At 36.3% G+C, this 27156-nt stretch overlaps 1 protein-coding gene across 1 annotated transcript in view; it reads left to right on the top strand.

Moving 5' to 3' along the window:
- The first annotated feature begins 743 nt into the window (after positions 1–743).
- LOC128207660 (protein jagged-1b-like) overlaps positions 744–27156 on the top strand; it is a 40833-nt gene continuing 14420 nt past the window's right edge. The window contains exons 1-9 of the mRNA XM_052910716.1: positions 744–1129; positions 13507–13558; positions 14666–14768; positions 20275–20423; positions 20675–20735; positions 21621–21754; positions 22043–22159; positions 22338–22451; positions 23908–24135. Coding sequence (XP_052766676.1) covers positions 782–1129; positions 13507–13558; positions 14666–14768; positions 20275–20423; positions 20675–20735; positions 21621–21754; positions 22043–22159; positions 22338–22451; positions 23908–24135 — 1306 coding nt within the window. The 5' untranslated portion in view covers positions 744–781. The remainder of the gene's footprint in view (positions 1130–13506; positions 13559–14665; positions 14769–20274; positions 20424–20674; positions 20736–21620; positions 21755–22042; positions 22160–22337; positions 22452–23907; positions 24136–27156) is intronic.

Genomic DNA, 27156 nt, shown 5'->3' with positions numbered 1-27156 from the left:
ATTAAGGGCCATTACCTGTTGTATCTAGTATGTTTAATTATACTCACGGACAAGAACGTTATCGAGCAATGTATTTCAAAATTTAAAAAAAAGTTTTACAATTTTTTTGATTATCATTGACAATTTCAAACCTGTAGATAATGCATGTGCCTATAACCCAGTGCGACATTCCGTGTCAGTTTAATCACTTTTTATTTTTCTGATAAAAATCAAACGAGTTCAGTATCTCTATTTGATCATATGAATTGTGAACAAGTGATCAAGAATTATAAGACAAATTCCAGTATTATTAAAATACCGACATTGTATCCTCCAGTAGCGGACTATTGACCTGGCGGCCGGGCGCTACTGTGGTGCCGCCATTCCGGAGACCCGCCTCCCAGTTCAATACCGACATAGTGGCCATTGATCTCCGATCATTCGCTGTAATTGAGAGTTCCGGACTTTCACAAAACTTTCAAAACATTGTCATTGTTCCGCGTTTCTCAATATCTGTTGATATGTTTGCATAAGTGAGACGCGTAACATTAATTGTCTCTTAATATCTTTATAAATTAGAAAATAATCGTTTAACAAGTGGAAATTGTTTGAAGTCATTTTGAAATTGGTAAATTGATAAGTTCAATTGTAGAAAATGTTACAAAAAACATTTGCGCTAAACAAGAATTGTTTCGGAAACTAAACAACAGTTGCAAGGTACAGTGTATACTGCGATGGCATTTATTAGCATATGATAAATGCTCAATTATTTTGGAATCTTACTTAAAAGTCCGTCGTAACAATGGTGCTTATATCCTGGACTCTGACGATAGTGTGCTTTGTTTTAAAATATTGCACGTGCTCGGGTTATTTTGAGATTCAAATTGTCGGGATGGAAAACGTTCGAGGGGAACTGTCAGACGGCACGTGTTGTGCATCTCATGACAGCAAACAATTGAAGGGCACGTGCAGAGGAGTGTGCTCGACGTTCGTTCGTGTGTGTCTGAAGCAGTACCAGTCGCCCGTGTCCCTGACCGGAAGTTGTACGTTTGGGAACCAGACAACGGACGTGCTGGGTGAAAATAGCTTTCGATTGGAGGAGGGCAGCCCGGGGGCCGACCTGAAACTCCCCTTCCAGTTTTCATGGACGGTGAGTACCTAACGTTAAAACCATTCCAAGCGTATGTTCGCGCAAAATGAAGACAGTAATTATGATATGAGTAACTTTTTTCGTGTAAATACTGCTGTGTGAAGTTTGATGCCGAAGATGTAACTTCCATCGGAATATGAATGCAATTGAAAGTAAGGCATATAACATATGACGTCTACTCTCGGAGGCAATTCTCCCCGTGGGAAAATTTACTGCTCGTGCAAATATGTGCATATAAGCGCTAATACCAACAGAAGTAAATCTACCTTTCGGGTGTGGTTCGGTGTGTGTGTGTGTGTGTGGGGGGGGGGGGGTATATTAAATAACAATCATTTGAATAAAAATTTTCAAACTACATAATTATATATTCGTTTAATCTTTTTTTTCGGCACTCCTCGGCAAAATGTTACTAAATAAGTGACTATTAATACCACGTTTTACGTCTAACTTAACTATTTGTGTTCACGTGCAGACGTACTGGTATCAAAATGGAGTGATAGACTTTCAATATGCATTAAGTTAAACGTCTTGCATTCCATTCAGCAGATACTTTGAGGTTATTAATTTTAAAGCCTTAGACTTCCCTATCGCTTAAACAAACATGTGAGCAGGTACAATTTTCTAACTATTTTACAATCTTGAAATGGACACACGAATTTGCATAAATTATCGAATTTTATGCAGCATGTTTTCGCTAAAGAAAAATAGTAGTATTTAATAAGGATGATTATATCACAATTACTGCACTCTTTATGGTTTGTGTTGCTGATTATTAGTACAACGAGAGACTTTGCCATTTGTTTCAAAGATAAGTTTTTAATAAAAAAGCATTAAAAAGAGCCTAGGGCCAACTTTGCCCTCGTGGGTATATATGTCAGCGGGAGCAAATTTACCGCATGTAGTTATGCTCAGAATATATACGCACCATTGTGGGCAAATAAACCCGTATGAATATTTTAAATAAATAGCCAATTATATATGTTGAGAAAGTGCACAAACCATGTTTATAAAGCCATTTTAAGTAACATATGATTATAGGTATATACATGCAGGCTCGTGTAAGATAGGTTCATCCTGATCCGAGCGTTTTGCAGTTTTGTGTAAACGAGGTTTACTGAGTTTCCACAGAACTTCCTAGGCGAGGGTTGGGATGAACCCATCTCACACGAGTGGCCATGGTATATGCTTTTTCTACCACCTCAGTTAAACAAAATACAGTCAAAATGTATTTTAATTTATTTTAACATAATTATAGGTACTTTTTCATCTTAGCCCGTGGACAATATATGAATTCCCAATTACCACCTTTATGCGTTAAGCAATAATATCTTGTTGTTCCAGTTTAAGGGAACATATAAGGAATCGTGTGTCCCGTGATAGATTTTGATGAAATGTACTTTGAAAGTAAAACACTCTATTTTGATACGCAAATGACTATCATCCTGTATCAAATACAAAATAGTTGAATCGAACATAAGCATGGTATTTAGAAACAGTAATCTTTTATATTTCATTTGTAAAATATTTAATGTAAAATCATGCCCACATCAATAGAAAGGGTGCACACTAGTGTTGCGTTTATATGACATTAAATACCCACGTGGGCAAGTTCAACTCACATCAAGACATGGGGGTAAAGTTCCACTGATAGTAAATATACCCCATTTGGAATCAGCGTTTATATATACATATGCGTCCATGGAGGGTAAATCCCGTAAACGCTTCTGCTACCATATGGGATGACAAGTGCCCAGTCCATTAATTATTATACCATTGCTTTGACCATCATTACTGAAGAAACCCCGAAGGTAAAAAGTCTAAACTTTCGAAAAGAGGTTCCATGAATAACTAGGTTTCTAATGACGTGATACATTATAACTGCATTTGGAATTAAATATTCCTCTTCTTGCTTAAGTACGATGATTTAATGGGCGTACAAACGAGCGGCCTCCGTTTCGTTAACACCACGCCATGGTCACCATTCCGTTATTTAAAGTGACACTCTTATTCAAAATCAATACATACACATGTATAACAAACATCAATTTTGACTGATAAACCTTTAACTACTTACTAAATAATGCATTTATGGAAAACATAAATTACTGATAACAAGATTCTAACCTTGTATTTAATAGCAGAAAGCGCAACAATATTAAATGATTGGTGAATGCTAAAATATTAACTGTGGTGTACTATAGTCTCATAAGGTAGAAATAGCTTTTTCATGGTATTTTCTTTCAAATTAAACTCGGTATCCTTCATTAGAAACATTATTTTCGACATTTATTCATCCTTTTTGCAATATTAAAACAATATTATTAATTCTGGTTAATCTTGTTTGGGAGTAAGAGTGCATCTTTAACTTAACATGTGAGCCGCATCGTACGATTTTAGGCCTTCGGACATATATATATACTCTCTTCAACTATTTTATTGGGTAATTAAATTACATTTCAGGAAGGTATTAAAAAAGTCCCGTGTTTACAAGTTTAGTTCTTTTCTTAAAGCTGCACACACTCTCACAGATTGAACGTTTTGACAACTTATTTTTTGCCTTGGAACGAGCCAATTTTTGCGAAAATCCATGGAAACCAGTTATATAAGACTGCTGACAAAAATAGATCGCAGATTTTTATATTTACAGTTCAAAGTTCAAAATTGATGCTTTATGCATTTTTTTGTTAAACCGTTAGTAACCATAAAACATTAATTTTCGAATGGAAATATGAAAATCTGCGATCTGATCAATTGTCAGCAATCTTTTATCATTGGTTTGGAGATATTTACGCAAACATTTGCTCTTTCCAAGACAAAAAATAAAAAAAAGTTCAAAAAATGTTTATTCCCGCGGAATCTTTATGGATTATAAATAAAGAAAAAAAAATATGATTCTTTTTTTATTTTTAATCCATTTTGCCGTATGCAGTCTAATTAACTTTAACTTAACGAAAGTCGTGGTTGCTATGGAATCATAGGTTGTCTTACAGTCATAAAATGATGTACCCTTAATCATTATAATCATTTAAAAGAAAAAAAGTTTGGAAGACATTAGTGTTGTGCCGATGATCGTTATAATCGACAATTGATCGGAAAGGCCTACGTCGGCGATGATCGATAGTGAAATTTGAACAATCGATTATAGAAACAAGGGACGTAACCGCTACCGACTAATTTACTTATTTCTGGTTAATTCTAGTTTATGAAATGTTAAGGTGTAACTATGTTTAGTTATGTACTCATATTCTTATCAAGTCAATAAGTCACTACAGGACCGTATTACAAATTTTCTTTGTAATTTAACTGCTAATCGATTGGTTCTCAACTTCTCATGTTTGTGGTTTAAAGGTGATTTTTAAAACATGTTACCGTTTACTTCTAACCATGTTAGAATTTAGTTTTCTCAGTTTTCTGGAGAAAAAACTGTTCCTGTAAAACAGAAACTGTTCTTGTAAAACATATAGACTATTCAACTGCTTGTTGTACATGTTACTGACTGATTATTAAAAAGAAACTAATATCTTTCTTTGTGTTCATTTTACACATGTATACACTACTAAATGTAAGACAATAATTATAGCCTGTGGTCTCATGTTCTGTAAACACTAAAAGATAGTCGCTCTCTGAATAAATAATGTAATTTATATAAAGAAATCTACAAACAATATTGTAAGGGAACACCAGTGCTTAAAACTGGTGCATGCACTGTATTTGTTTGCCTTAAATATGATGAGCAAAGATAATTAAATACTAATTAAATCGATTAATAATCGATCATTGATCGGTTTTATAAACCGATTATCGATAGTAATTTTTCTGTCCGATTCCCAACACTAGAAGAAATTAATATACATAGAAAATTACATTATTGTAATAATGTAATTTTCTATGTATATTAAATTCGACCGCTCTTGAAATCGCATTGCTATCAAGACAAAAACAACAAAAAAGACTAATTTGAGATTTTTGATAATTAATGGAAGAAACTATCACAGAAAGAAAAAAAAACAACTCAGGCTGCTGAAATGATAAATTCCTATATTGACACAAATTTAGTGTGAGTATAACGTTTAATATTAATTAGTGTGTTTTAATATTCTTGCTAAATCTGTTATATGACACTTGAAAATGAAATCTGATCTTAAAAGATATTTGTCGCTGTCTGTTAAAATGACACTGATGCATGGTATGAATATTGCAACGAAATGACTTAAATGTCTCGTGTTACAGCTAGAAAAGACAATTAACATCTGCAGACATAACGTATTTAGTTATTTCAACAGATTTAATTTTCCTGGTACAATTGAATTAATGCCGATTAATCTTACCATTTAATTATTGATGTTGCACTGCATTATTCATTAGCGTAGTTTTCTATAGCCAGGTTCGGCCGAACATTACCCGCCGTTCTTGTAAACATCGATTGCATTGCCAGTCCCCATACCACGAAATATTTCATTCAAATTTCAACATTTATTTCAACTTGTTTCTAAACGTAACATCAAAAGTTATTGAAATCCGTACATGTTTTTACTATTTTTTTAAAAAAGAGCATTCTTTCCTAGATTATGTTGATAAAGACTTTGGTCTAGATTTCGAAGAAAATAAATTCTATAGCAAAAATGAAAGTGAGTACAACTCATTGTTATGAGCAATTACTCATGTTTATATTTATACTTTTCAATTATTTTTCCGTCATATTTTATAATACGTTTTTATCAACACACATGAAAAAATACTGATTTAAAAAGAGTAAAATGCATACACAATATCGATTAAAAGTAAAAAATCACCCCTCAATATAGTGTTTAAACAAATCTATTTAGAAACGGATTCTCTTGACCAAAATGTTTTTACGAGATTACTATGGACAACGTCCATTGTCACAGAACACGTTATTTCAAGTGTATGGTGTCATCTCAGAAAAATCGCATATACAGTATACTAATATTCTTGTATTTATGGATTTTTTTTTCATGATTCTACTAGTAATTAAAGACAATTGTATCTAGTCTGCTAATCGTTTGTGCAAATATTTGCACTCGAGTGAATGGCATGCTGTATTGTATCCGATTAGCTCATTATTTGTATAATTGCTTTCTGAACAAATATGTTTCCCGGAGAGTTATATCGGATTTCATCAGCTTCTTGGTAGAGCGCATGTTGGAGTACTTTTAAGAATTTTAAGTTCGCCAAATATCAGACCTAGTCCTAAAGTGGGCTATAGTGATGGCCTTTTGTCCATGTTCGTTGTCGTCAACAATTTTCAATTACTTTAAACTAACACTCACTCATCCGTAATCCCGCTTAGCTCGGCAAATTCCAAGTGAACAGGAATAATCCTTCATTTCATTGCCTTATAGTAAAACCTAAATAATAATAAAGAAAGACACCGAAAGCGTTTTCTCAGATAAAATAGTTCCACAGACATGTGCCATTTTGTTTCTTGACATACATTGTACTATTATTGTAAAATAACTACAATTCGGACTATTTGATAGCATGTGTTCCACCATTGTTATTAACAAAATACACGTGGAGTCGAGTTTAGTGCTACAAAAATAAGTGGTCCGGGGAACTTGATTATCATAAGACTTAACCTCTTTTCAAAACTTAAGGCGTTTTTAATTTTGTTGAATGGTTATATTAGTAAGAGTGCGTAAAATGGCAAAAAAACGATTATTTGATGAAATTACCAACAATTTATTACATGACAATGTGGACGTTGATGTATGTATAAATAAACTGTGTGATCTTATTTATGATATATCTTTTCAGCTGAATGGAAAGTCTTTTAACTTAAACCCTCCACGTAAATGCAACACTAGAACATCATTGTGGTTTGATTCAACTTGCAAAGAACATAAAAAGATATTTTATCGTTGTAAAAGGGTATTTCAAGATTCACCTACGAATGAAAATCGTTTAGCTTTTGTGATGTTAAACGCAAAGCAAAGCGTGTTTTTTATACTAAGGAACGTAATAGATTATGAACTCTTAGTAAGTCTAGCCCAAGAAAGTTCTGGAAATATATAAACAAATATATATAAACCTATTTCTAGTAGTCACGATGTCAATATTGATGATTTTATCAAACATTTTAAGGATATATCAAATACTCTACACCTCAGCTCATTCGGCAACGACTATTTTGTAACCAGAGAGGAACCAATAAATGTTGATGATTTAGACTGCCCTTATACGATAACAGAAATTTTAAAAACTATTTCAAACTTAAAAAGACATAAAAGTCCTGATATGAAAAATAATGTTGCTGATTTTTTCATGATTAAGATTTTTAATTTTATTTTTGACAAAGGAATTTATCCTGAGGCTTGGTGTAAAGGCGTCATAGTTCCTATCTTTAAGAAAGGTGATCGTTCTTGTGCTGCTAACTATAGAGCGATAACTTTAATAAATGTTATTGCTAAACTATTTTCAATTACCTTAAGGAATAGAATAATCAAGCGATGTGAACGTGAACATATATTAAACTCATCTCAGTTTGGGTTTAGAGATAGCCGTAGCACAACTGATTGTATTTTTAAATTATATACTATTATTCAGAATGTTATTAATAATAAATCCAAGATGTATTGTGCTTTTAAAGACTACAAAAAAGCGTTTGATACTGTCATACATGAAGCGCTTTGGATTAAACTTTTGAAATCTGGTATAAGCTGCAAAATGCTTAAAATGATTCAAGCTATTTATCTCAATGTTAAGTCTTGTATTTAAGATTCTACTTGTATGTCATATTCTGAAATGTTTAATGTTACTCTTGATGTTATGCAGGGCGAACCCTTGTCTCCATTATTGTTTATATTATTTATAAATGGCATTAAAGATTGTATGGATTTTACCAACCTTACGGACAAAGACTTACTCTTGCTATCCATATTTATGCTACTATTTGCTGACGATATTGCGTTATTCACTACCAGTGCAGAAAGTTTACAGTTACAACTAGACACACTATATCAATATTCATGCAAATGAGGTTAAAACTAAAGTATGTGTCTTTGAGAAAAGAAAAAGCAATTGTACATTCAATTGGTCTATCAATGGTGATATTATTGAACTTGTCAGTGAATTCTGTTACCTAGGAATTAAGTTTCATTACACTGGTAATTACCAAGGGTAATAAATACTTTAAATGAGCAAGCTTTGAAAGCATATAACCATTTATTATCTATATTTAGTCGTGTCAATATAGATGTTAAAACAAAACTCTCTTTGTTTGATGCGCTTGTTGTACCAATTATTTTATATGGCTCTGAGGTATGGGGGATTGACAACACAAATGATGTCGACAAGTTGCACTCAAACTTTTGTAAATTGCTGTTAGGAGTACGCCCCCAGACTTCAAATGTAGCTTTTTTTGGTTAGCCGGGTAGACTCCCATTGTCTGTCATATGCAAACAAAGAGCTTTAAGCTACTGGGCTAAGGTAATGAATAACCCAGATTCACTTATGTTTAACGTTTTTACTGAACAATGTAATTTAAATAATGGTTTAAATAGAAATGTTGCTAATAACACAAATATAAACCTATGGTGTTTATCAGTCAAACGGGTGTTAGATAATCCCGGTCATGGTAATATTTTCTTTGAATTTAATGCTGATATCAATTTTATACCAAATTTGGTACAAAGACTGAGAGATCAATACGTACAACAATGGAATGATATATTGTCTAATCTACCCAAAATGGAATACTAAAAAACATTTAAATAAGAATTTAAATACGAAAAATATATAGATTGTGTTTATAATACTAAATTTAGACAAAAGTTGTCACAATTTCGATTATCTTCACATAATTTGGAAATTGAAAGAGGTAGATTTAATAATGTTACTAGGGCAGAACGTAAATGTAAATTATGTGCACAGAAATCTGTTGAGTCAGAATTACACTTCTACTATGTTGTTCCGCTTAAAGTGATATACGAAGAAAACATGGAATAAAATCACACTGGCCTAGCTTACATAAATTTAAGAATTCATTATCATGTCAAAATGTTAAGGTTATTAACAATGTTGCTAGATTAATATCCGATGCAATGAAATTTCGAAATTAAACTCGTTAATTACTTAGTATATTGATTATTTTAATTGTCAATATATATTATTTAAATATACATTTTCATATGCATTTTATATCATATTTGTAATATTTGTTCATGTACGTTTGTGTCTTGGCCATATCGATATTTATGCAATGTGTAAATGGCCAAAGGCAAGATGCCGATTTGCCAATAAAAAACTTGTAGTAATTGTGTAGCTTAGCAGCTACAGTAGCTCCGCCTTGTTGTTGAAAATGTACACAAAACCTTGCACTTGTTACTTCAAGCAAAACTATCAAAACCGGTTTCGTAACTGCTGAAACCATTGAAACTAAAACTGAAACTGGTTTGGTATCAACAAAAACGCCCTTAAAGTCAACTGAGTTCCTAGTTTCTTCAAATGATACCCTGGAGTCATGGCTGGATTCACCTCCGGGTTTATTGTTACGTTACCCGTACTGCTATACCTTGTAGTATGTTACCGATAATTAAGAAACTGACTTAAAGTTGCACTCTCACAGATATACCGTTTTTACAACTTTTTTTTCTTTTTTGTCTTGGAAAGAGCATTTATTTGCATGCATTCCTGCAAACCAATGATATAAGATTGCTGACAAAAAATCAGATCGTAGATTTTCATACTTCCATTCGAAAATAAATGTTTTATGACAGTTTAAGAAAAATGCATAAAACATCATTTTTTAACCTAAATATAAAAATCTGCTATCTATCAATGTCAGCAGTCTTATATAACTGGTTTCCATGGATTTTCGCAAAAATTGGCTCGTTCCAAGACAAAAAATAAAAAAAAGTTGTCAAAACGTTCAATCTGTGAGAGTGCAGCTTTAAAACAGCATCCTGTCCTATTTTGCTGTGCGCAAATAATACTTATACAAGAAACATACCAAATGATGCCAAATAGGTTTTTCTCTATTTTTTTAAACAAGCAATTCCTCGATTGCTTTAAAGATTAGAAACGTTTAAATTCGTTGTAACTGAATTATAAATTGAAGAGTAATTGGTTGCGAACCGTCCCAGCGCTGAAGAAGCAAGGAAATTGTTTCAGTATGCTAATATTGAAAAAGTAATAAGTAGAATGGAGTTGAGACATTACTCAGAAATGTGTCGTTCTGTAATTGTTTCGCTATTGGATTGTAATTTATCAAATCTTATTGAGTATTAACTTTTCCCTTTAGCTCTTCCTTGTGCAATCAGTGCACCTGATTGATTTTCGACGTCAGCCACGTCAGGCCGTCCGACACGGGAAGACATTCTAGAATATCTGAGAGGCTTATGATTATGCTCTGTTTTGTTTTCAAGTTGCGATTATTTTGTTCTTGGATCATTGCTACTTTGCATCGAGTCCACGCTCTGCCAATTCTGTGGAAAACCATTTACGTGTCGATTAAGTTTTACACAAACAAACTGTTAATTATTATATCATTTTTGCTTGATTGTGAAGACAACTACAGCTGATATAAATCACTCTAAAATCCATTACCTGCATGGGTTGAAACCAGTACACATGCACCTTTTGACTGGGAAAGACCCCGGCCCCTGGTTGGGATCGAACACACAATCTCTTGAAGGCGGGCACCTTTACCTATATACCACTCACTGTCATAGTATGTTGAACACTCGGGTAAAAAGTAATATGAAAAAAAGTGATTAAATTTTAAAAAGCAAGGACTTGGAGCGTAAATGATTGTTGCCAGCAAAAATTGTTAAACATCATTAAGTCTGGGTTAGGGAAAGAATACCGACATGCTTACATACTCAGAGTAGGTATGGGATATTTTGCCGTTGTCTGTGAAATATTAAATGTTTCTATGAAACTCCCAAGGCATATTAAGGCATGAGCTTTGCCATATTGGTGATTCACATGAATAGCAAACATTAAGAGCAATTCAATTCTTCATCATCTGTAAATATCGCCGTAAACATGTTTTATGATCTTCTGCAATTGAACAAAATGCATCCATAATAGCACTGACAATGGCATGTGAGTATTTTGTGTTGTTTGTAGCCAATAAAGTTTTCATAATTTTGATATATTAAATTGTTTTCGAGTTGAAGTCAAGGTCAAAGTCTTGACAATATGTCGACGTTTTCTCCGAAATAAAGACGATCTAAACATATATACACTTTCTTATATTTTGGTAATTAATATAAATTCCTATTTTTTGATGGCAAATGAATAAACAAATATGTCATTGAGGCGTTGTTTCTTTTTCAAGATGTTAAAATGGGTGGCTGTGGAAGAAGTAGGTTCGGAGTCCAATAGCATTATTATGAGTATCATGTTGTTTAAGACTTGGTTTAGATTTTGCTTTCGGTTCGGTGTGAGATTTTTTATGCTAAGCTTTGTAGTTGTTAACATTTTTAAACACACTACGTTTTATCAAATGTTTTGGTTGGTTTAGTTTGATGAACTTAATTTATTACCCTTTTCCATAAGTTTACCATGTATGATAAATATATTTACTTACAATATATAAGTAACGAGTAGGACATTCGTTCCAACAACCGACACATACTTGTCTGCCACAGGCCAAACATGCCTGGTTGCAACAAGTCTATAACACCAATTTGAGGGTATACTTATTACTGAGGAACTGGATCTAGAACTTGTCCTTGGGTACTGTTGATGTATTCGCCCTGGTGACTGTTGTAGCCAATAGGAAATCCGTGATTACGGGGTGAAGGTTTAACTTGGTTATCACATTAAACCCGCGTTATCTCTGCTCGTCAATAATTTAATGCCCAGAAGCACGTGGCCAACGTGTTATAATTAGTTTGTATTAGGCGGTAATGAAGCGATTTGATTAGGAGTTCAGCATACCGATAATAGCAGCAAGCAAGTGTCCTTTCGCACACGTTAAACTTTGTTTATCCTGGTACAGACGCACACATGTGTAATCCTGGCTGACATAACTCTTTCATAGACTTTTGGTGTTTGATTTTTTGCAGTCATTATACCCTGGAGAGATTCTTTGAGAATGTGAGTCTAAGACGTTGGTACCCACTAGATGTTATTGTCTCTCTTATTCTGAGCATGTACACTAACTGTACTAAGCACACTACCTTCACCGTTAAATGAAAGTTTGACACTCTATAACTACACGTATGCTAATGCAGTTCGTCGTCAAGGTCTCCGAGATACGAAGGATTTCATTTTGTTACAGAATTCCTTGACACCAACACCTGGGGCTCTTCAACAGTGACATTTTAGGGAGACTTTCAGTAGGAATTGAACATTAATCAATAAAGATCAGCCAAGTAATTACATTTTAATTAATTTTATCTTTCATCAGGGCACATGTTACAAACTGATATGGGTCTTAAATTCGATAAAGAAATCGCTTTAGCTCGGAATCCAGTGACTTTCAAGAATTTTAACTTGATAATAGCTGGATGTTGTGACCTTAGTCTCTGAGCAATTGCCACATAAATTATTGGCCCAAACATCTTAATAGTACAGTTTAAAAAATGTTTATGAGTTTTTCAATGTTGAGTCGAGGGAAATGTCATCGTATGCATTCATCTGTTTCTACGTGTATTTATAGTTATAAACCCAGCGTCGATACCAACATTCTGCATTAATGTGCTCGAACCCATTAATTGCGTCGTCTTCGACAGATAAGGAAATATCTCTTATTTCTGAGATTTGTGTAGCAAAGAGAAACAATTTGGTAATGGTTCTTTTAAAACCGTAAAATTAATTGACCGAATGTTTCAGTAATATTTTCATATCAACTCCTCTTAGCTTGTGTCACCGATGACAAAATAACGGCTCTGCTCGCCCGCCATTGTCGCCATGCGTGTTGTATCACGTTAATATTTAATACTCGGTAATTTATGGACTTTCATATTATTTTATAATTGATACATCAATCTTTAAGGAATCGGAAGTATTCGGTCGTGAGGCATTTGTTAATCTAATGGACTGACTATTTTCCAGAGTTTAGCAAAACCATCGTCTGTCATCCCGGAGGAGCTTTTAATGGATATTTTAAACATTTGATAGAAAACCATGTCATCTGATCGGTTGCCATTTGTCTTCAACCGGTCTTGTATTAACGTTTATTTATGAGTTTTTCCGTAATTCAAATCGCTTCAGCTTTTTAATAAAGACGATTCATTTATATGTGCGATACTAAGACTGGCGTATAGGATCTTGAAGAAGCTACTATACAAGTAGCACGGTCCATTTTTGACATTTTGTCAACCAAACTATAGAAACTACATTGATTCATTCTTGTTTTCAGAATAGATGTAGCAACTTAGCTGCCATTCCTTTTATTCTTTCAGAGGTCCTACACGATCATCGTGGCGGCCTGGGACCGCGGGAGCCTGGTCAGAGGTGAGTCAGGCGGACACAAGGAAGGCCGTCCTCTGCCCCCTTGCCTTATAACATGATTCCTATTTGCTGACGATTGTAAGCCTTCAAAGAAAAGAAAAATCAACATTAATTATTTCTAATTACACAGTGCAGTCGTACATCACAGAGACTGCAGTTTCTCTTCTGTATAAAGAGTGCTGATTGATGATTTCACAAACGACAAAATCAATGGCTAATTAGCGATCTCCGCAAATACAGGTGCTACATTGTTACCGTCGCAGCGGCCAGGAAGGTATCCACTTCCTGATCAATTCCATCGTGCAGTCCGTATTGGTTTCTAATAAGGCGCGTAAATAAGGCATGCAGGTGCGCGTGGTCCGCCAATGATGACTCGTGATTCTGTATCCGGGGGCTAAGTGATTTATGGGGATGTTGCGAGATGTTTGTCCCGGTCGCCTTGAACGGGTGACAAGGGGAAGGAAATGTTATGACGAGTTAAATGGAGGTTGAGACGCAGATAAAAATAGTTAGAAAGCTTTAGAGGCAGATGTAAGGATGCATTGAATGCATAGTTATATGTTATGGCGAAATCCTGTGTTATACATCGTGTATACCGCATACAATACGTATTTTGAGTTCGTCTGTCTCACAATCATGTTAATGTTATGATAGTATATTGTGTACATCGCATACAACATGCATTTTGAGTCCGTCCCACCCCTTTTAAGTCACAATGGAAGACAGGGCTCAAAAAGGCCCATAAAATGAAAGCTATGAATATGGTATTGCCTAAAAGACCATACTAGTTACATTGGTTACAATGGTTTATTGTAAGACGTCTGTGCTGAAATTTGTTTTACAACCGGTTACACCGAAAATTTCAACATCAACATTTTTAGGTCGATTTCTGGCGCTAATTGCATGATGGTACATTGTATATATCGCATACACTACGTGTTTTGAGTCCGTCAATCCCACATGTACATTTTGCACATTGCATACAACTTGTATCATAAGTCCGTCCCACAATCCCCTTGTTTGTAACAATTGTATTCATGCTGGTGCAACAGAAACTTGGACTCTGTCTTCCATGTCCATGTTTCACTGTACCATTCTGGTCGGTTGTAGCTGACGGGTTGATCGAGGTATCCTCCCACTCCGGTATCATCCTGCCGGGGCCGGCCTGGCACACCCTTACACACAACGGACCCACCGCAACCCTCGTATACAGGTACGTTCGATCATGACCATGAGCCTGAAACGACTTGTTTGTAAATAACGTTCTGAACGATTTAATGAATGTTTTTTTCACGATGTTTTTAAAGGATATACAAATTATATCCTATTCACAGGTAAATTTAACTTCCGTCGCAGCCATTTTTTTATTCAAACGTAATAGATTATGAGAGAGAAATGGGTTTGCTTCAAAAATGGGTTTGTTTAAAAAGATGTAACCTGTTCCTACACATTAAACAAATAAAGCTTACAGTGAGCATTTGTCGTCATCTAGCAGTTGTATATTTACAATGATTCTTGTTTATGACACACATTATTCAGAAAACCAATCACATATTCTGACGAATATGCATGTAGAATACGTTACTCAGTAAAAAATACTTTACAAACAATTTTAAAGTAAACAGGACAAGATTGATTGACTTAATATTTTCCTCATTACAACACTCTTCTGGTATACAAGCTTAAATTGCAAAAGAACGAGCGAATCAACAATTTCAAGATGTGATATATATATTAATCTGAATATAAACAAAACGATACTTCAGTTTTCACAGACATGACTTGACGTTTTGACAGATAACACACCACTCCGAATTGGTTTATGTCAATAGACTGGAAAAAACACAGTTAAATCCTACAACGGATATAGTATTATATCGTATAATATCTACTTATTATCAGATTCGAAACACAATGCCATTCATATTATCAAGCTCCCCTTCGTCATCGCCTTCTTCAGCTTCACTGGAATTTATATGTTCACTATTAAATAAAAAAAATGTCAACAATTTCTTATGGAACAATGTTACCACTTGTCAACTCGTATTCGATACCATTTGGTCCTATTTTCCAACCATTACATTCTACATATGGAAATCGTGGGTAATGTTCATTAGAGTAAAGCAGGACGTACACTTGATAGTTGATCCGGCAAATATGCATTTCAAGGAATGCCTTACATGGCGGCAGTAAACTCATATCGATACTGTTATATTTATGAGACTAGGGTGTTACCTCGACCTTCGTTCCTTTTGCAGAAAGGGTTATATCTGAATTTGATCACCAGTGTATATTTTGGTTTCGCCATAAATACAGCAGACCAAACTTTCGATTAATTCAAAAAAGTTTGTCAGTGCATTCGTGTTCCGACCTAGATTTGACATTGTAGCAAAATGATATTGGTTAGACACTGTAGCAAAATGATCTTAGTTAGACGGAGTATCAATATGATCCTGGTTAGACGGTGTAGCAATATGGTCTTTGGTAGACAGTGTAGCAATATGATATTGGTTAGACAGTGTAGCAATATGATCTTGGTTAGACGATGTAGCTCTTGGTTAGACAGTGTAGCGTTGTGATCTTGGTTAGACGGTGTAGCAATATGATCTTTGGTAGACAGTGTAGTAATATGATCTTGGTTAGACAGTGTAGCAATATAATCTTGGTTAGACAGTGTAGCAATATAATCTTGGTTAGACAGTGTAGCAATATGATCTTGGTTAAACAGTGTAGCAATGTGATCCTGATTATACAGTGTAGCAATATAATCTTGGTTAGACACTGTAGCAATGTGATCTCGGTTAGACAGTGTAGCGGTGTGATCCTGATTATACAGTTTAGCAATATAATCTTGGTAAGACAGTGTAGCAATATGATCTTGGTTAGACAGTATAGCAATATGATCTTGGTAAGACAGTATACCGGTGTGATATTGGTAAGACAGTACAGCAATGTGATCTTTGTAGACAGTGTAGCAATATGATCTTGGTTAGACAGTGTAGCAATATAATCTTGGTTAGACAGTGTAGCAATATAATCTTGGTTAGACAGTGTAGCAATATGATCTTGGTTAAACAGTGTAGCAATGTGATCCTGATTATACAGTATAGCAATATAATCTTGGTTAGACACTGTAGCAATGTGATCTCGGTTAGACAGTGTAGCGGTGTGATCCTGATTATACAGTTTAGCAATATAATCTTGGTTAGACAGTGTAGCAATATGATCTTGGTTAGACAGTATAGCAATATGATCTTGGTTAGACAGTATAGCAATATGATATTGGTAAGACAGTACAGCAATGTGATCTTTGTAGACAGTGTAGCAATATGGTCTTGGTTAGACAGTGTAGCAATGTGATCTTGGTTAAACAGTGTAGCAATGTGATCCTGATTATACAGTTTAGCAATATAATCTTGGTTAGACAGTGTAGCAATATGATCTTGGTTAGACAGTGTAGCAATATGATCTTGGTTAGACAGTGTAGCAATATGATCTTGGTTTGACAGTTTAGCGGTGTGATCTTGGCGAGACCGTGTAGCAATATAATCTTGGTTAGACCGTATAGCAATATGATCTTGATTAAACAGTGTAACAATTTGGTCTTGGTTAAACAGCGTAGTAATATGATCCTGATTATACAGTGTAGCAATATGATCTTGGTTAGAAGGTGTACCAATATCATCTTGGTTACCCAGTTTAGCGGTGTGATCTTGGTGAGACAGCGTAGCAATATGATCTTGGTTAGACAGTGTAGAAATGTGATCTTGGTAAGACAGTGCAGAAATGTGATCTTGGTAAGACAGTGCAGAAATGTGATCTTTGTTAGACAGTATAGCTTAGTGATCTTGGTTACACAGTGTAGCAATATGATCTTGGTTAGACAATGTAGCAATATGATCTTTGTTAGACAGTATAGCGTAGTGATCTTTGTTACACAGTGTAGCAATATGGCATTGGTTAGACAATGTAGCAATACGACCTTTGTTAGACAATGTAGCAATACGACCTTTGTTAGACAGTATAGCGGTGTGATATTGGTTAGACAGTACAGCAATGTGATCTTTGTCATACAGTGTAGCAAAATGATCTTGGTTAGACAATGTAGCAATATGATCTTTGTTAGACAGTATAGCGTAGTGATCTTGGTTACACAGTGTAGCAATATGATCTTGGTTAGACAATGTAGCAATATGATCTTTGTTAGACAGTATAGCGTAGTGATCTTTGTTACACAGTGTAGCAATATGGCATTGGTTAGACAATGTAGCAATACGACCTTTGTTAGACAATGTAGCAATACGACCTTTGTTAGACAGTATAGCGGTGTGATATTGGTTAGACAGTACAGCAATGTGATCTTTGTCATACAGTGTAGCAAAATGATCTTGGTTAGACAATGTAGCAATATGATCTTTGTTAGACAGTATAGCGTAGTGATCTTTGTTACACAGTGTAGCAATATGGCATTGGTTGGACAATGTAGCAATACGACCTTTGTTAGACAGTATAGCGTAGTGATCTTGGTTACACAGTGTAGCAATATGATCTTGGTTAGACAGTATAGCGGTGTGATATTGGTTAGACAGTACAGCAATGTGATCTTGGTTAGACAGCGTAGCAATATGATCTTGGTTAGAGAGTGTAGCAATGTGATCTTGGTTGGACATTGTAGCATTATTTTATTGGTGAGACGATGAAGCAATACGACCTTTGTTAGACAGTATAGCGTAGTGATCTTGGTTACACAGTGTAGCAATATGATCTTGGTTAGACAGTACAGCAATGTGATCTTGGTTAGACAGTGTAGCAATATGATCTTGGTTAGACAATGTAGCAATATCATCTTTGTTAGACAGTATAGCGTAGTGATCTTTGTTACACAGTGTATCAATATGGCATTGGTTAGACAATGTAGCAATACGACCTTTGTTAGACAGTATAGCGTAGTGATCTTGGTTAGACAGTGTAGCAATATGATCTTTGTTAGACAATGTAGCGATGTGATCTTGGTTAGTCACAGTGTAGCAATATGACTTGTAGCAATATGATCTTGGTTAGACAGTGTAGTAATATGATCTTGGTCAGACAGCGTAGCAAAGTGATCTCCGTAAGACAGCGTAGAACGGTGTATTCTTGGTTAGAAAGAGTTTTCACCCTCCAAAAAAACTCACTTTTTGTATCTCACACTGTGAAGTTATAAATGCCTGGTGATACTGAACAAATGTTTTCTCCTTTGTTTTGAGTTTTATTACCTACTCCATTGTCAAATAATAAATGACTTGCTTATTTTCCTGGAATACATCGTTAGCAGCACAGGTACATTTGTGTCCGGATATCTTACAATGATCTCGGCTGTGTCGGGCTCTTTATTTCTGATGTGCATACAGTGCAATTTAATTCGAGTGCCTGCCTCTTCTTGGGGGGGGGGGGGGGGGGGGGGGGCAATCAAAGTCTTCTCGAGAAATATTTCAATAGTGACTTTCTTGGAGCACTTACTTGGAGCACTTTCGTCTGTGGCATTTGTAGTTTTTCTTGATCCCGTTAATGTTCTGGATCAAATGTTTCTGGTAAGAGTTTACAAATTTGTTCAAGTCTACTTTTGGGAGAAACATAGCTTAGTATTTTCTTATCAACATCGTGCCGTTTGTCAAATCCACTTTCCGTTAAAACTACCACTCTGTTCGTCTACAGTGCTTTCGAAATGTACGATAGAAAGTTTGGCACTTTGTTCAGTAGAGGAACTCCTTTTCAAATAGTTTTCCAATTATCAATTTATGTATGTACTTGTAAACTCCTTATAATACATGTTTAGATTTTAATGAGTATGAACTATATACACGTATCTCTCTTTTATATGTCATTTTACAATTTCTTTTTTACAGATACATATTTTATATAATTGTTTATGGACATTATTTTTTTGCAATTCTATTAGATCTAACCCCTCACGACATTAAATTTGTAATAATCAAAATTTCTGTCATGGTAACGTAGGTTATATTACAGGTTAAAAAAAGAAATAACGCTAGAATATAAAGTGTGTATAAGGACAGTGTTTATTTTGTAAAAAAAAGTATTAATCATTTAACAACATTTATCGTTATTGTGCAAAATATAACTGAACGTAACGTAAATTACACACGCGTTATCCTCACAATTCTAAGAAATTTTGGAGGTTTATTGATAAAAAACGTCCAATACGTATTTATGATATGACATATCCTTTTATAACACAAGATTACATAACTTTATTTGTTTTTGCACGCTATGTTGAAAATTATTTTGTAAAAACGTTATGTTATATTTTATTAGTAACGCAATATACACAAATTCGTGCGGTTTTAATGAATAAAAAAAACGTTTAAAGAACTTTACAATGATGATTTACCAACTCTTTACCTCATAAACTTTCATTATACATGGAGGAATTAGTAGCGAGAAAAATATAAACATTGTATATAAAAAAACTAAGGGTAACGTTGTTTAATTTTCATTACTCACTTTCGCAACCTCCCTCAGAGCGTAAACATATCTTATTTTGAGGCGTTTAGCTTAAGCTTTTGGACAATCAATCTCTACAAATTGATTCTGAGAGGAAGGGTCAATTGGCAGCTATGAGACTATTAAACATATTTCTAGATACTTTTGAATATGTCAGGGTGATACTCGATCACTTTGATAATGTACTTCCCCTCTGACGCCGCTCTCCCTTACAGGATCCGCGTTCTGTGTGAGGAGAACTACTACAACACCACGTGCTCCAAGTTCTGCCGCCCACGTGACGACCGACTCGGTCATTACACGTGCAGTGGAAACGGCGACAAAGTTTGTATGGACGGCTGGCTCGGGGCAGACTGCGACATAGGTACAGACACTAGCAACGTAAACACTATAAATGAGTTGACGATACACTCTCTAGACTATATCGCTTCAAAAAAGACGAACGTATTTTTACAATAGTTGGACGTTTGGAAAAGCTGTCTGCGCCATTCTTAGAGATATAACCTTTATTCAAGTACTAAAATATATCCTTATTTGGATATAAAAAAACATGAAATACCACAATTTTGTACCGCAGACGTATGTGTACTTAATTAGATTAATTTGATGTTTTAGCCATCTGCAAGACTGGATGTCATACCCTCCACGGCTCTTGTGAAACACCGGGAGAATGCAGGTATATACATAGTATGGTATTTATGCAAATGTAATAACGGAAAAGAACAACTGAAATAAAATTCATTGAAAAACTCATTGATAGCCCTCTTATTATTCATTGATGTTCAGTAGGCTGTTGGATATTCTTAGGTTAAGACTGGCACGTATCGGTTACAGATTGGGACCACTCAGAACAGTTTTTGGATTCTATTGTATTGCCTGAGAACAGAAATGTAAAAATGTGCTGTTCTATTTTGTTCTGTAAAAAGGATACTCGCGTTTGTCGCACTTTCAGCGCTTCCATTTAAGTCCTAAATGTCGATGCCTTTTTTCCTCAGGTTTTGATTCGACTGGAGCTGTGTGACCCGTTTATCCCTTTCCGGGGACAACATGGCAAATGCTGTTACTCATATGTATATGTTACAGGTGCGGGTTTCGGCTGGCAGGCGAAGCTATGTGACCATGCAGTGCATCCGTTACCCGGGCTCTTAACAAGATAATCGTGTATATACATATGCTACAGGAGCGGTTGCGGCTGAAAGGGGGCCCCTACTCGGGTTGTCAGCATGGCGCGTGCTTTATTTCATGTGTTAATATGTATGTCAACGGTGCGAGTTCAGTTGACAGGGGTGATTATGCTACTACCGGGCTGCGAGCACGGCATTTCCTATCACTTAAATGTACATGTATGTTATAGTTGCGGGTTAGGGTGTCAGGGGAGCTGTGTGACCAGTGTATTCCCTACTGGGGCTGCGAACACGACACTTCATATCACTCAAATGTACATACATGTGTTATAGTTGCGGGTTCGGGTGGCAGGGGGAGCTGTGTTACCAGTGCATTCCCTACCCGGGCTGTCAACACGGCACGTGCCATCACTCAAATGTATATGTATGCGTTATAGTTGCGGGTTCGGGTGGCAGGGGGAGCTGTGTGACCAGTGCATTCCCTATCCGGGCTGCCAACACGGCACGTGTCGCCACTCACCCTGGACGTGTGACTGCCATACCAACTGGGGAGGCATCCTCTGTGATAAAGGTTAGCAGTAACCAGTGTTATCATTGTCTGGAAATAAACAAAGGGAAATAACTGTTGATTTAATGTTAAATCAATATTTGAAAAAGTAATAGTTCTTGTTTATCAACGTACCGAGTCATCAGTAATCATTTGTGGGTAATACCTGCATAGTTTTGTTCATCCGAACGTACGTCATATAGTGCCGTTGAAGACCACATATGTTTCTTTATGATTGAACTTTTTATTCTTCTGTAAGATTGTGTAATTGATAACGAGATTATATAATGTGTGTGACGTGACCATTTGCAGATCTGAACACGTGCCGGCATCGTCCGTGCGAGAACAATGGTCTGTGTATAAATCACGAACCTGACAACTACACGTGCCAGTGTCCCGTCGGATTCAAGGGCAGGAACTGCAAGATAGGTACGGGAACGCTTTAGTGGAAGTTCGAAAACCCTATATCAAACGATTTAAGAACTTTTAATGAGAACATGTGCTGTACGGGCCTTGCTTCTTGCTTGAACGACCACTTGTACTATAAATAAGATTTGATGTAATTCACCGTACCAACCCTCTATGATCAGTGTTATTTTCATTTTAGCCGATGACCCGTGCGCATCATCACCCTGTCGAAATGGGGGCACGTGTTTGTACGTGACAAACGGCTTTGTGTGCACGTGCCGACCGGGTTGGACAGGGGACACGTGCTCACGAGGTACACCTTTAAAGCAATTGATTTTATGGCCTGTTGCTCAAGATATTATTTTTTTATCATAATTTCTATTTCGATGAAACGTAGCATTGTAGTGCCCATATTTCCATCGGTATAATCATTTACTGTTTTATGTCTTGGTCAATAAAAATACAAGTTTTTGACGTGATATATTCGTTATGGCGCTAGTAAGTGACCCGATGTGGGATATACTGGGAAAACTTTTACTACACCATTTTAAATAAAGCAAAGGGCAGTCTTTTCCGCTTAAAGAGGCCCGCCTTAGTTTTATTACCGAAGTTTGATAAGGTGATTAGTTTCATCAAACACTTCATCAAACATGTTTCCAAAATAATGTTTTGACAGTGCTCCGTCAGACGGCCGTATTCTGAAAACGTTTGTCGAAGTGTTTTAATAAACTAAACGCGTAATCAAACTCTGGCATTTAATGTTTAATGATAAAGCATAACATTGTATCATACTCCCTACATCTTCGACCGTTATTGTTTAATGAAGTTATTAATTAAAGTGGTTTAATTTTTTATCTGCGCAACCCGACGTGCTACGTCTGTAGTTTTGTTATTGAAATTCCGATCACCCCTATACACCGTACATATAGGGTACGACCTGAGCAATCGGGCAATATATAATAAAGATAATCATATATAATACAATATCATAAGATTATAAATACTCGTATTACATTTGCCCAATTCGCGGGCTGACGGGAATCATATTTAAGTGCTTATGTTGTCTGACCACGTTAAAGGATGGATTTAATAATATGAATTAATTATTTGTTTTTAAATATGTTTGAACATTCTGAAACATAGTTATTAGAGTTTCTGTTTTAAAATCCCATTAAGTTCTTATAAAGCAGTCGCTATTACAGAATATAATTTGAGATGAGTTATATCACTGGCAAAAAATATTATCTTTGATCGTTCTTTCACAAGAAACATAATTATTCCGTTTTTTGATGCCTAATGATATGCTTTATTTTTCCTTACCTATTACTTAAACAAATCATCCGATATAATTATTGCCTGGACATAGGCTCTCTGTTATCTCAAAATGCATTTTCATATTTTTCTGTATTTTTATTATTTTTAGATTTAAAAAGAAATTGTCAAAGCAATTTTTTTATCATTTTTTTCCACGTTCCTTCACGCTTAGAATGGTGATATTAGTTTTCGTAGACCGAGACATTCTAACAAATAACACTAAATTACTAGAACAAGTATGCTTGGTTTCGATTCAAGTTATTTCCAACAAAACCTAATTGCTTGTTGATGAGAAAACAACATTCAATTAGTATGCACAAATGATGATGCAACATAATTGAAGGGTTAAGTGCTATTGGTGGACAACCTTGGCATAACCAGATATGTAGGGCAGTTTATTTTAAAATAGATAACACAAATTTCGTCCTCTTCCATAGACGAACGTTTTATTTCAGAAATAGACGAGTGCGAGTCCCAGCCTTGCCTACACGGTGGCACGTGCGTGGACCTCGTGGACGGCTTCCGTTGCACGTGCGAGGCAGGCTGGCAGGGGCCTCAGTGTCAGCTAGACATGGACGAGTGTGCGGGTCGGCCGTGCGTGCACGCGGTTTCGTGCAGGGACATGGTGGGCGACTACACGTGCGAATGTCAGTCGGGCTGGAGTGGCAAAAACTGTGACATTAGTAAGTCATTTCCAGTACATATGTACCTAATGTCTTTCGACATTCTTTCCAAATATTTGTTCTGTAGTATATGTTTTTATGTTCATGACAAGAAATCTGATTTTTTTCTATTCAGTGACATAACAAATGTTTGACATTTTCATCAGGAGAAAGATGCTTGAACTTAAAGCGGAACCACTGGTTAAGTGTCTGGAAGCCGTGATAAGGTCATGCTAATTATCGTTAAATAGGTAATGCTTATTGGAATACGTGGACCTCGTGGACCTGTTTGAATTTAATGATCAGGTTGAGGCAACGTATGATTGAAGAATTGATATGAGTCGCCGCTAATATGTAATTATGAGCCATAATGGGAACTTTGATGACACTCTTAAAAATCAAACTTGTTTATGCGAAGCAGTATACTATATGTATTTCTGGGGAAAAAGTTACAAATGCCTGAATCCATGATATTAGGTAACAGTAGCAGTAGCAGTAGCAGTAGTAGAAAATATAAAAAGAATCGCTATAAGTGCTTCCCTAGCCACTGATGTCACAGTTTTAGACAGCTAATCTTGCCCCAATTTACCCGTTAGGCCGGCCAAAATTATTATGATTTTAAAACTTTATTTGTTAAAACTTTTTTGGTATCACAGCGTTCAGAAAATCGAGCATAGTGCATCAAGTATAACAAAAAAGTTCTAAAATTTGTAACGAGACAACCTTTTGCCAATAAAAAAACACCCACATGTAAAGAAATTGCTTAAACTTAAGGTACGATAACAATTCTCACGAAAATCCAGATTTTTACGTTGTCAACACTAACCTATAGTAAGTTATGCAAGTTCTAGACGATCAGATTTTAAATTTTATTCAGACCTTTTACATCAAGAACAATTCATAGCCAATCCTATGTGGAACTACATTCTCCATTTTTTTTAACTTACTCGTATACACCTCTAAAAATGAAAAATAAGAAACCATATTCACTGTTTACAACAATATTCCACTCATTGGCACTTTTACGGAAGACGCATTGGAGCACTTTCAACACATAACAAAATGTTATGGCTCCAATGATTGCCAGCCGTAAAATTCGCACTGCTTGACCGGCCAGCATTCGCACTACTCTGGCCGACCACACTTTACACTGTTTTATCGACCCAAATTTACACTCCTTGGCTGACTCCAATTTACACTGCTTGCCTGGCTCTTATGTTCACTGTCTGGCCGACCCCAAATTTTAACTCTTTGGATGGGCCGAATTTACATTCTTTGGCTGGGACGAATTTACACTGCTTGGCCGGCGTGATTTAACATCGACCGGGAAAAATGGTCTCTCGTTCCGAATTATGTGACGGATATAGTGGCTTTAGGGCAAAAAGGGATACACTACATGCACTTCGAAGCTTCTTGAACAGTTGTGAAAGTGTACTGAAGTTAAACAGCAATGGTGTACGAAGTTAATTTATTAACAAATAATACAAGGTATTGGTATATCGAAGACTGAATATGTGCCAAGGCGAGCGCAACTGTTACCTGAAAATATTTCAATCCCAAATATCCAGCTGATGTTATTTGAGGAACGTTTTATTAGTAGTGTCAACGTAGCTGCAAAATCATGGTCTCCTCGTTCACATAGTATACCATTGGAAAGGGAAGTGATTTTATGTCTATCCAATTTTTACGCGTGCTCCACGTGCTCGGGTACCTAAATGCGCTTTTAAAGGCAACTAAATTATGGCTGATTCGACGAAAATATACGTGAGGAGCAAAGAGCGTATTTTAAGATTTGTGAGAAAAAGCGCATTAGAAATTAAAACAGATATAGACAATGTGTCTGGCAAAAATGGTTCTTCTGTACAGTACCTTTGCAAGCTTGGACTCAATACGCAAGGTTTGGGCACGTTGTATGAGTCGCGGCACCGCTGGCTTGGACTCAATACGCAAGGTTTGGGCACGTTGTATGAGTCGCGGCACCGCTGGCTTGGACTCAATACGCAAGGTTTGGGCACGTTATATGAGTCGCGGCACCGCTGGCTTGGACTCAATACGCAAGGTTTGGGCACGTTGTATGAGTCGCGGCACCGCTGGCTTGGATTCAATACGCAAGGTTTGGGCACGTTGAGTGAGTCGCGGCACCGCTGGCTTGGACTCAATACGCAAGGTTTGGGCACGTTGTATGAGTCGCGGCACCGCTGGCCTGGACTCAATACGCAAGGTTTGGGCACGTTGTATGAGTCGCGGCACCGCTGGCCTGGACTCAATACGCAAGGTTTGGGCACGTTGAATGAGTCGCGGCACCGCTGGCTTGGACTCAATACGCAAGGTTTGGGCACGTTGTATGAGTCGCGGCACCGCTGGCTTGGACTCAATACGCAAGGTTTGGGCACGTTGTATGAGTCGCGGCACCGCTGGCCTGGACTCAATACGCAAGGTTTGGGCACGTTGTATGAGTCGGGGCACCGCTGGCCTGGACTCAATACGCAAGGTTTGGGCACGTTGTATGAGTCGCGGCACCGCTGGCCTGGACTCAATACGCAAGGTTTGGGCACGTTGTATGAGTCGCGGCACCGCTGGCCGATTTCATCGGGAACTGGCAGATTTTGATACTGTCAAATGTCATGATAGCGAGGGGTTGCAGACCGAGTTCCAGAACATGAACATAGTAGTTTCACCGGCATATTTTAGAGGATTCATGCCTTCTCTGTCAGACGTGACACGAAGGGATACATGTTTACAATTTTCAATGGACAAGGGCTATCGATAAATGTTTAGATTGTAAGAAAAGTGAGTACTTTTCAACAACACATTTCTTTCAACTTTCCTTCATCTATGTTGTAAGGGAACTGTTTTGATGTCTGTGGATAATTAAACAATCGATATTTAACATAAAACTTTAACATTTAACTTCAAATATAGTCTACAACTTTACTACTCCTCACTTTGTCTGGTCGTTGGTCAGACGCAGTGGCGGGGTTTCCCGTTGTCAGGGGAAAGCACTGCGTTTGAAAAATCGCGACATATTCACGCGCGAATCTG

This window comes from Mya arenaria, chromosome 11 (genome assembly GCF_026914265.1).
Source record: "Mya arenaria isolate MELC-2E11 chromosome 11, ASM2691426v1".
Classification (NCBI taxonomy): Eukaryota; Metazoa; Mollusca; class Bivalvia; order Myida; family Myidae; genus Mya; species Mya arenaria.
This window is presented reverse-complemented; position numbering and strand designations above follow the sequence as displayed.